Source organism: Cyphomyrmex costatus, unplaced genomic scaffold, assembly GCF_001594065.2.
Source record: "Cyphomyrmex costatus isolate MS0001 unplaced genomic scaffold, Ccosl1.0 scaffold441, whole genome shotgun sequence".
NCBI lineage: Eukaryota > Metazoa > Arthropoda > Insecta > Hymenoptera > Formicidae > Cyphomyrmex > Cyphomyrmex costatus.
Window position 1 is genome coordinate 841,081 of NW_017278652.1, and position 12,846 is coordinate 853,926.

The 12,846-nt window shown below is 31.9% G+C and overlaps 1 protein-coding gene across 1 annotated transcript in view; it reads left to right on the forward strand.

Moving 5' to 3' along the window:
* The first annotated feature begins 5,352 nt into the window (after nt 1-5,352).
* Nucleotides 5,353-12,846, forward strand: part of LOC108777512 (fibrillin-2) — a 33,330-nt gene continuing 25,836 nt past the window's right edge. The window contains exons 1-2 of the mRNA XM_018544423.1: nt 5,353-5,455; nt 6,964-7,266. Of these exons, the coding sequence (XP_018399925.1) occupies nt 7,127-7,266 (140 nt within the window). The 5' untranslated portion in view covers nt 5,353-5,455; nt 6,964-7,126. The remainder of the gene's footprint in view (nt 5,456-6,963; nt 7,267-12,846) is intronic.

A 12,846-nucleotide genomic window follows, 5' to 3' on the forward strand; every position in this document is an offset into this window, starting at 1 on the left:
CGATCATGTTTGTGTTAGGCGATCTTGTCTGTCGCGCAACGAATTACAATTACGGTGTATTGCTGCATCATGCAACAAGTGCGTAGGTACTTGCGTTGAATACTGTATCTGAGTATTTAACCGTACAACGTACAACTTGAAAACCAATTGATTCTGATGCTATTTTACATATCTTGGAATTATTTCAAAGATCAGAGAGAAGTTTAAGATTATAACTAAAAATTTAATATAATAATAAATATGCTGGTAACAAGTATAAGAAATGAGGAAATAACATGAATGAAATGACACGCATATGTAAATAGTATAAAGTACAATTCTTTCTTAATAAATATTTAAAGATTATCATCATAAAAAGATTTAGAAAAATTTATCGTTTTAATTTGATTGGATTGACTCTAATTTAATTCACAATATTAATTAAAGATCCATTTAAATATTTATCAAAACTGTCAAAATTACGTTTGCAATCATTATGAAGTAATTTTCTGTCGTGAAATATTTGTCCTGACATCAAAAATCGTCAAAAAGAATCCTCATTTTACATATGAAAAAATTCAATTCCTGAGTAACTTAAGAAAAACGAATAATAGTATGTTACTTGACATGCTTCGTTTACTACTAGAAATTTGCATAAGAAAAGTATATAAAGCTTCTTTTACTCCGCTGCGTAACAACACGCAGCGAATTACATTCATTGATCGTTGTTATTTTCATTCTAATAAAAAGAATATCAACATTTTTATAATATTATATATGTTGTATAACAATGTGTGTAACAAAATATATATTATTATACACACATTTATATGAACATAACTATTTTATTGAAGTATTTAAAAATTAAGACAGATACAGATCAAAAATAACTTTATTGGATTATTAAAATAATCTTTATATCCACCTTATCTCACAAAAAGAAGCGTATTAATCAATATGGTCAATAAAGCCTTTTCATTTTCACATTTAAAATTTCATGAAAGAAATTCTAATTTTCATCTAGAAATTATTAGATAGTAATTACTCCTTCAAGTTCATTTTTTTAACACATTTAATGTATGTATGATTCAAATATTCAAAATAATTTTTGTCAGATTATTGACACATGGTGCCAGAAAAATTGTGATCACAGTTATATGGGACACCCTGTACATATACATATTAAATAAATATAATCTTTTTTTTAATAAAAAGATAAAATTGTGCAAGTCCAAACGTCACGTATGCTGATACGTGTATAATTTATTCAATATTCGATATATCAATCATTATTGATCAAGCGATTCAATCTATATACAGGGTGCGTCAGTTAAATCCGGACAAAATAAACAATGTATTTAACAAAAGTTTATTGGTCAAACGTACAAAATTACATAAAAATCCTTTTTCGTGTCATTTATGGAACCGTTATAGATAAACATCGTAACCACCGTCTGCCGCAATTACTGCCTCGATCCTGGACCTGAAGCGATAGCATGCTATCTGCAACGCCGGTTCATATTGAAGAATGCTGCTTCAATAGCGGTCTGGAGAGATGCCACATTAGGATATCTCGATTTGTTAGTGACCCTTTCAATCACGCTCCACACGTAATAGTCCAACGGATTTAAATCTGGATTATTCGGAGGTCAAAATTTTTTGCTCCAAAACATATCAGCGAGCAATTCTCTTTATAAACAGACAGCATCTGTCGTACCTTTACGACGTATGACTTGTAGCGTATGTCCTCTTCGGTTATTCGGCACATGGTGGTCTCACTCATACCCAAAATTGTTATCAATTTCCTGAGAGACTGCGCTCTGGGTTTTCTGCGATCATCCCTTGGGCTTTCCCTTTGAACAACTTCCGAGATCCCTGTCGTCGACTTCTCTCTTGAATGGCTTTTCCTCGACGGATTTGCTGAACCTTCTTCGGACTTTTCTGAAGCCGTATATTTAGCGAAAACTTTGTAAATGTCAATCTCGAATATTTGAATTCAATTATTACAACCGGTATACGTTCAACGCGAAGACTTTCAATAATCGTCGCCCTTCGGTTATATTCTATGCTCGATCTTGACTGCTCAGTCATTTTGAGATTATTCGTACAGAACATTGTTTTCTTACTCGGACACGAATACCAACTTAACGTTGAAATAAAATATAGCAAGAAATTCAAATGAAATTTGTCCTGATTTAGCTGACGTATCCTGTACACGAATGCGATATGCATATAGTACATCGCGCCGCAAGGAATAGGCCTTACAGACAATCCTCATTGATGCAGAATGCGTGGATGAGGAGGCGGATTTTACCACGCGGTTCTCTCGCGTTTTATCAAGCATCTCGCGGCCTCTCGACTCGCGTGAATCGACTCGGCATACCGAGTCGCGCTCAAATACGCTTTACGCGGTCCCATTAGCCGCGCATCTCAGTTTACTCGCCCGGCTTCTTTTTTCCCCTTTATGCATGTATGTATATACATGAGGTTCACGTACACGCTGTCGCGTAGTCGCATATCGTTCCCACCCGCATATCATTAGATACCCGACCCTGAGGATCCTGAACAGCCACGCTAAACACTGTCACCAACAATGGTGATTACGTAATCCCAATGAAAAGAATTGATGCGCAACGAAATATACAAAGTTCATAGTTCTTGATCCCATTAAAAATTACAGTTTTACATTGAGGTAGACTTATCATTAAAATAAAAAAAAAATTTGAGTTAAATATTATGATATATAAATTAAAATATAAAATAAGAACAATTTAATATAACTAACTTTTTTTAAACTTAAACATACGATTATAATACACTTTTAAATTACAATTCATTAACAATATAATTCACATCACTTCATTTTCAAAAAATTTCTGTTTTATATTACATTATAACATGTTTCTTAATACATTACTTTAATTTATAATTTATAAAATATATTGTAAATTCTGGTTTTGTAATTATAATGTTTATAACATAAGCAGAACTTAAAAATGAGTAATTAAAGTAATTATAATTTTATTAAAATAATTACAATTTAACTTAAACTGTAATTTAAGTAAAATTATAAAAAAATTATAAACAATAAATATAGTATAATTATAAAATTATAATAATTTAAATTTTACTTAAATTTATATATAATTTCAGTAACTATATAAAAATTTGAATTAAGAACTTTACATACTGTAATTCAAAATTTAATAATGATTGCAAATAAGAACTTTTATATTATAATTATAATTAATATGGTAGAATATCTGTATACAAACATATTTGCAAGTATAATAACATTTATTATAAATAATACACTAATTGTGTATCTTACTTGAACGGATTTCGAAGCTGTTGACCTATTTCTGATTTCGGTTTAGAAACTCATAGGCCAATGTCACTCGGATTTCTCAATCAAAGCTGCAACTTCATTCAATAACGTCCGAATGAGACATACGCAATTGTGGAAGAATGTCCAACGAGAAAATTACGAAAATTGTGAAAGCTTATCTAATATTAACTAGAAAATTACGAAAACGAGTGTAATAAACGGAATATCTTAGCCGCATGAATCAAGACCACTCCTTCATTACATAATTTATCCTGATATAACCACGTATACACATTAGTGTGATAAATTATATAAGAAACAATGGAATATAAAATATAACTACCCCAAAGAATAAAGTAACTTGAAAACATATATCTGCTATCCAAAACAATAAGATATAAATCAATGGCTCTTTTTACATATTTCTTTATTTACTAAATTAATCCATTGACTCTGCTAATCAAAATGTAATTTGATCATTTAATTTATAAGCTAAAGGAAATACTTTTATTTTACACTTCTTTTTTTCGAAGAGATTAAAATTAAATAACACAAGTATAAGACGAAAATACATAATATCAGTTATAAATAATAAAATTTTTTGGAACAAAAAAACTAGAAAAAGGAGAATTTATTTTCTTGATTTTGAACAAAACATATAATTAGCTGTTTGTAGCACGGTGTCCTCAAGACGGATCGGTACCAATTAATAAATTGACACGAGCAAAAGAAGCTTACACCCCTGACTTCCGCCAATTTCGCGCAAATCGCATTCTTGACTGATCGATCAAGCATCCAAGCGCATCCTTTCGGAACGTATGCACGTGTGCACGCGCGCGTGTCCGTGCCTTCACACATACGTGGTGTTAACAGCTAAGTAGAAGGGGTGGGCCCGTCTTGCTCTCGTCGTCATCATCTTAACCCGGGAAGAGGGGGAGAACGAGATCGACACGATGTATGGACCAGAGGAAGAGAACAGAGACCGATACGAAGACAGAGAGCAAGAGATAAGGATGGTTGAAGATGTTGAAGAGAAATAAAGAAAGAGAGAGAGAGAGACCTCTCCCAGATGAGCCCTCTCCTCGAGTCTACAAACTACAGCTCCAGTCTCGCGTCGAGTTCCGTCGCGGCGCATCTTTCCGAGGTCCGTCTTCCTTAGGACCGATCGATCTCGAGCGGGCCGAAAGATCGATCGCTGATCCGCCGAAAATCGGAAGTCGCGTAGGTGTTCCGAAGTATTATACATAATATGTATATATATATATCAAGTCCTTTTACTTTAATTTTCCTAATTAGTGACGCGGATTTTAACTTAAAAACTGTACATTGCTTGTCTCCTAGATATTTAAATGATATATATTAATGCTTGATAATAAGATATAACATCGCGAAGAAATAAAATATTAATAAATTAGGAGGCGTAGAATGAAATTATGCTTCAAGAATTATAAATTTGCCGTTATAAATTTTCTTCGTTAATTAATATTTATTTGATATTTGAATTTAATATTTTAAATCTCAAAACGTTTAACTAGGTAGCATACAGAGAGTTAAAAAGAATTCAAAAATAATTCAATTGTATGTCATCAATTCTAAATTCATTTCTATATGAAAAAACAATTCTTTTTGCATCTATTGTAAGAATGAATTCAGAATTGACGATGTATGACTAAACTTTTTTTTAACTTTCTGTGCTATCTAGGTTAAATATGTATATGCAATTGCAGAAAAATTTTTATTAAGAAAAAATTTTTTATTTGAATCTTTAATAATTTTCTCCGAAGATCTCTTCAGTCCATTACGTTAAACTGAAAAAAAAACGAGCACCACGTCACTAATAGTATCATAAATTATTCGTGGCATGATTCAGGGATTAGATCTAGTCGCAAATCTGAACTGGAACTTGATTCGCAGAGTGCTGACCTAAGCGAGCGATTTTTTAAGAATGATCTTTGATCGCGGCTCTCGGTTTCTTCACGCGTGATCGCGCGCGTCGTTGGAGATCACAACGTCACGTCGAACACAGTCAATCGCGATATGCGCGATCGTCGACCAACCCACGCGTGTCGCAGATCTATTAGCGCGAATATTTGCGAGCGACTCGTGCTAGTTATGGAATTATTCTAGACTGCTGTTCGTTTAAAACAGGTATGTCCAAAAGATGACCTTTTAACTCGTCGCGATGGAAATTTTATTTTCCAAAAGAATAAAATTCTTCTCCTTTTTAAATATTCTTTTTTCTTAAATAAGCTTTTCTGTTTTTAAAAAAAATCTTTCATTTTTTTTTGCTGAAACGAAGAAATCTACAGTTCTTCTAGAAAAGAATAAGTGAGATAAAAGAGATTTTGATTTAAAAAAATCGGTTTTGTTTCTTTGATAAAAACATTTTTATTGCTATTATATAACTAAACGAATTTTTCTCGGAAATTTCCGCTTCCTCGCAAAGAGGAGCTTTCAATAGTAGCTCGATAACGCCGTGGTACAGACTTTACGAGCTCATTCGTTACGGTGGTGAAACGCTCAAAGCTGGAACGCTCCAGTCGAGGTCCTATCTCAATTCATTCCGCTCGTAATAGGACGTGCAAGGCCTGTTCATTTTTCGCGAGAGCCGCTTACATTTATGCAACTTTAAAGATAGGCTTCAGGCGTTAGTCGCGCCTTGCGTTATGATAACGAATAGAAACTGCACGGACAAAGCGCGAATTTGCAAGACTCGCTGCTTCAATAGAAACCTCCTTTTTCTCTTTTGATTGAAAAAGATAGATAAATCATTCAAAGAAAATTTTGTTAAATAAAAGACAAAAAAATTTTAGTACATTTATTTAAATTTTTTATTTTTCAGATCTTTATTTTAAAAAAGGCGATAAATCTATTTCTATGTCTCTATATTAAAAAAAATGTTTTATTCTATAAACGAAAATTTTGCTAAACTTTGTTAAAATATTAATATTGAACAAAAACTTTTTGGTTAGAATGTATTTTTATTATTTACAAAGCAGAGAAATTATTTTGTAAAGGCAATTAAATTTTTTGTTATATGAACAAAATATTTGATTGCTATTAAGGAATGCTTATACTAAACAGTTTTGCTGAAAACACTAATTTTTTTTTCCTAATGTAAATTATTATTTGTATCCAGTTAAAGAAATATTAATATTAATCCTTCTTAAATATCGGGCTAAGAGGACGAAGTCAGAGCGTTCCTAAAATAATTCTCGTTAAATTTATAAATTATTTTCCATACTCTATGGCGTTAAAATATGTAAATGCATTTTAGTAAACAGATAAATTGTTCGCCACAACAGAATGCGAATTTAATCATGAATTCTCGCTCGCCAAAACGCAATGGTGGATATTTATATCAGAAGATAGTTGCTTTTATCTCATCGTACTAATTTGGCACTTCCGGAAAGACATCACAGTCACGAGCGAATTATCGCATGTTATGTTTCTCGGCGAGAATTCACGCGGTAAAATAGGAAAAGGAGGATACATAAGATTCACATGGAAATTTTCTTTCTAATCAGTTGATATATGTGTAAAACATTAGGTAATTCTCGGATAGTTCAGAGTTATAAAAAATAATAAAAAATAAAAAGTCAAATAGACATTTACAGGACGAGATTCTATAAAAGATCTATAAATTGTTTTTATAGGCAGTGTAATGATCGCGATAACTTGGGAAAATCCTTCAAGATCAATCGAGGATCATGCATATTAGATGCGCGAATATTGAGGAGACCGCGAGTTAAAAGGATAATCCAGAATAGCATCGAAGAAAGAATCGGATCAAAGGAAGCTGCGAGTTCCTTACGCAAGATGTTTACACTGTTATTGCTGACGGTCTGGATCGTCCTCGCATCTGAGTTCGTCCAGGACGGGGTAGCAACAGGACAACGTTACACCCCGAGTCCGATCCAAGATCTGGATAACACTTTGCAATCGGTACCACCTCTCGGGTGAGTATTCGCAATAGTCATCGCAAAATTCTGAAACCTTAGCAGACAAATTTCGAACCATTTTTTATTCTACCTACAGAGTAAAAATTGCCAAATATATCAATAAATTCGCATATGTATCAATAAAAATTTTATAATCAAAGTGTCATAAATCAAAAAATATACACTGTAAAAAAATGTCATGCATAATTGCAATGATTATTATGGATAATTTTCTACTATTAAAGGTGTATATTTGCAAAGTAAAACAATTGAAGTTAAGTCTATAGAAATATAATGAATTGTCAATGAACTATATTTCTTTACGCTGTGTTATCAATACGTACAAACGTAAAAATATAAACAGATTATTTATGATATCACCGTTGTAATGTACTTACATATAAGATTATAAAAATTTATATAAATTTAAATAAAAATGATAAAATATACTATTGTTATTGTAATTTTTCATACATAAATATTTACTCAAATAGAGGTAAAAGTACTAATTTTTGTAAAAATGCATAATTGTGTAATTTTTATTAATTTTTTTATATTGTGTGCAAGTATAAATGGACAATATATGTATATTTCAAAATTACTTTGGTGTCCTTGACGAACTACGACTGGTCACTTAAAAAGATTAAATCGTCTCATATGAGAGCGCGAGAGGAATCTCGTAACAAGCTGGTACTTATTTCGCTAACGGCGCGGATCTCTCGAGAATGATTCCGATGATTTCCTCGCGCGACCATCGTCCTCGTGAGTTAAATGACGCGATAACACCTAATTGGGTTATCGGAGTGTTATGTTATACGCGGCGCGCTGAATTCTGCCCAAGTCGTGCCTATTTTTTGTAACAAGAGTCAAGTCGCACAAGATAAAATCTTGCATTTGCGCTATTTTCACGATTTCTCCAGCGATGATGTTTTCGCGGCAGTGCGAAAAACAGATGGAATCCCATACAGCATATAATATCAAAAGACGTTCTGAAGACATTTAAAGAACTTGCATGTATCCTAAAATCGTTTTAAGACATCCCTTGAATGTAGCGTGCTGTAATAATAATAGAAGGGATTAATCGCACGCGTACACATTTATTGGGACCAATTGACAATGGCATGCGCGCGATGACGAAAATTATTTTTTTCCGTGTGCGTGCCAAGCACGATTTATCCATCCGGCTTCACCCGGAAATTTCTGATAGCTTCCACATCCGGAAGCTTTACAGAATAATATTTAAGAAGTTTTTGTGAGACTTGTCAAAGTGCGCTAATTGAGTACATACATACGTCCGCGCTGATATTGACGATAACGTATTAAAAGAGGAGATTGCATGTTTGCATAATTGCGCGAAACGTTACAATTCTAACCGCGTGGGAATATCTACAGATCTCTTTATGAAATAATCTCGTGGTTTCGACACTAATTTCCATTACTAATTTCATTGTTATAATTTATAATATGTCGTAATTACATGGATACTCTCACAAAAAAGTTTATTATATCTTTTTGGTATTTGTGACTATTGCATAATTATGATTAAAAGCACCAATTTTATATAGTTGTTACTTACCTATAATGTTATAATAATTATTAATAAGTATACAATGATAAATAATTAATAGTATCAATAATTATATTTATAGTTTTATATGTATATAAAGAATATATACCTATATAGTTTGCACCAAAAATTATAATTAATTTACCATGCAATTACAAAATAATACCGTAGGTACACTATTATCTCATTGTATTAATGCTTTGCGTGCTGGCAAAAGTATCAGAACTCGAACAGAAATTAATTCGCTTGAGGTCGAGTGACAATCAAGTGACGAGTTGCATGCAGCTGTAGAATTATTTAATTTACTTGAATCACTTTCATTTGTTATTCAATTATAGCTTTTTCTGTATGTAAAAGCAATGTATTCAACTTGTACTGATCGTTTTACTGGCGTGATATAGACCTCAGAAATTATAATCTTTCTAGTGAAGACGGGATATGAATAAGCTCGATCGTTACATTATCTTTACATTTAGAGGAATACAAATGATAAATGACAAAGTTCAACGATTGTAGGGCATCCGTTATCTATAGTTCGCTGATTACGCGTTTTACATTCCTTCGCGTGTTCGTCGAGGCATGACAAGCATATATATTGTTCCATTTTGGTTCTCGCACCTTTTCACCGAGTATAACGAAGTTAAAAATCACATTTTCTCATGTTTTACATGAGGTATTCTGAACCCCACGATTAAATTCAAGTGGACGTTGACGCGAATGGGATAGCGATATGTCGGATGTAGGTCCCATCGGAATTGTAGCTAATTGACGTTATGGTATTGTATTAATAACGCTCTTAAATGTCACCGATTAAGTAACGCTACCTAAACAATGCTTTTAATTGTCTCTGACAGAACACCCGTTAATACGTCTACATTAGTGAGCAGCTCGTTTAACCCTTCCGGTCGCGTATGCCCCCTTTGTCGGAACGTTTAGTCGCGATTTAAATTGTTTAGTAATTAAAGATGTGTCTTTCATATCGATTTAGAGCTTTTTAATTTAAATTTTTGTCATCTTTACAACTTATAATTTAGCTTAAATATCTTGTAGCTCAAATAACTTTTAATTTGCGCTTTAATTTAATTGAATAAATCAAGATACCTGTAACAATAAACATAAATCACATAGAGTAGAACACTATGGGGGTTCTACTCCATTGTAATATTCGCAGTCTATTCTTATTTTAAAACGGTCTTAAGTAATGTCTTAAGATGCTCTAATACAGATCTCTGATTGGTTTTGAATTTTGATTCAACTAATATATTTTGATTCAACTAATATATTTTAAGACTATACTTATAAGATTTACAAATAAAAGAATTAATTATGAGCCTATGCCTACGTAAACTAATTGTAACTCGCATAATTTGAAAACATCAAATTAAATGATTTAGAATACATAATAAACATTTTTTGTATTCGTCTTAAAAACTGTTCTTGTTAAAATTTCTGCATTGAATTTATAACATATCCCAGTGTTAATTAAATGTGATGTAATTTAGTTATTTCAATATCTTTATAGTTCAAAAAATAATACTTATAAATGGGTGAGCAAATGATATATTATAAAAGAAATACATTTTAATGTAAATTCTACGATAAATGATTCGAATATTTTAATTTCACATTATAATTTAAAATTATAATTATAAATATTAAATTTATTAAAATATATTAATTATATTGCTGTATATATTGTTATAAATGCTAATTTTACTAAAGAAATATGCTTTTTAAATAACATTTGTATTATTTTCTAACATATTTATTTTATGTTAAATTAACGTAAAAATTTAAGTAACTTATTAATAAAACATGTAAAATATGTTAATACACACACACACACACACACAAACTTTCTAATTGTATATCTACAGATTTACATTCATCAAAGTTTTTTCAAGTTAATATTATCTATGTCTTGAACTTTCTTAAAAAAATTTGTCTTGTAAAACGATCAACACGATATGAGAAGCAAAATTGGATTAAAAAATCCTAATGTCACGATGTATAAATTGCAAGACAAGAATCGAGTAAACTTTTACTGGCAAGTTTCCTTCTCTTCCGCGCAAGTTGCAGCAGCTGCATTATCCGGTTGATAAACACCGCGTATCCACGTTAATTAATTAAGAAGGCGGAGATGGAATGCGGACGGCGGGCACGATAAAGCGGCTTGAAACACCCCGGAATATGAAGTACATTATATCGCGGCATATACAGGTTTTTATCGACGCGTGCGAGAGATGACCCATTCACCGTCATCCGGTGCGTCTATGAACGTGTTGTGCTAGCGATTCATCATTTCGCTGAATGACGAATGATGCCCTCTCGCGCGGAATCCCGACGCGCCGTTCGTCGTCTTTCCGATCGTCACTGATAACACCGAAGGAGCCGCGCGAATGATCGACCGCGTAATCCGCAAAAAAGAGAAATCCTCACTTAGGATGGACGCGCACTAGTGCACATCCGACAAAGAAATATCGTTGGGCATTATAATAATGGAATAGTATGCTATCGGAGGTAACATTATCATAGTGAATCTAAAGCTTCCATCTATTGTATATACAGTAAAAAATAATTCGTATTTGTATTAAAACCTGTTATTGTTAAAATTTTGGTGTTGATTTTTTAACATCCACATAATAATAATTAATTTAACATAATGTAATTACGTTATTTGATTTTGTTAAATTGATATTCAATATTTTGATTATGACTTTGATTGGGATAACGTAAAATATTGGCTATTGTGAGGTGGTATAACAACATTTCATGTTCATGTAATTATATCAGAATTTTTGCAATTTTACTACCAGCGTATCTATACTCCTATAGTTTTGTACGCATATTCTTACTTATTTAATTTATTGTTTTAATTAAAGGAGTTCCACGATTTGCATTATTAGATTGTATTAATTGAGTAATTAATATTTCTTGTCATTTATTTATTTAACATAAAATTTATTCAGTTATTTTAGTATAAAAATTGTAAATAAATAACAAAAAATAAATGTAACGTTTTAAAATGTAAATTCTATGATAAATCAATAAAATAAGTGTAAAGTAATTTAACATTTATAAGTTAATTTTATTGAAAGATTATACTTACAGTTGGAAAATTTGTGTTAAATTTTGTTAGAAAATACATACATTATCACACCTAATTTAGTAAAAGTATACACATAAACATAAATGCATCAACTTAAATGAACACTTTTGCTAATACCATTTATTAAATTCTATACGTGGAGTATGTTATATGCATCTTAATCGCGAATATTCAAGATCAAAATATAGATAAGGAAATTTCAGCACAGGGCACATCATTTACATGTTCTACTAAAGGACGGGTTAGACTCTAACGTTGCTCTTTAACAGAACGTGAAAAATAGGATACAGAGTTTTAAGTATAACGGGATCATCACTTAAAATTATCCATGGTTAGTTCAAACTACTTTAGATTGATTTAAGTCGCGTATTACGCGACGCCCGGCAGCAGGAAGTGAAGAAGCAACTCATAGGGATGTAAAGACGGTCAGCATTAGAGCCGCTATCGCAACTTTTAATGCAACTCCGTAACGAGACGCCATTCGTATTTTATCGATGTCTATATTAACGTTCGTTTTAATGGAGAAAAAAAAAGATCGGCATAAAATAAATAAAAACTACAGTCCAATAGATGATAATCGGCATATTCATTTGAGTTTTTATAACTCTGAAAGTATTTTTATACATTTTACATTAATCATTTTTTGCTCCGCTTGCACCGTCTTCGTTACATTGTGAGCTTTATTTGAAAATGAAATATTTTGTATTGAACGCCTGAAAGCACTAGTTCTCGGGAAAATTTTGTTACGAGTGTACAGGAAGCCACGTCGAAGTAATGAAGCTGTCAGCAACCGAAGGTTGTTAAACCTACCCGACACACACTGTGTAATGATAAGAAGCACGTCACGCATCAAATTGTTTTTCTGTCATTCATTACGCCGACTAATCTTGATTTGATCATAATTTAAAATTATTGCTGTCCG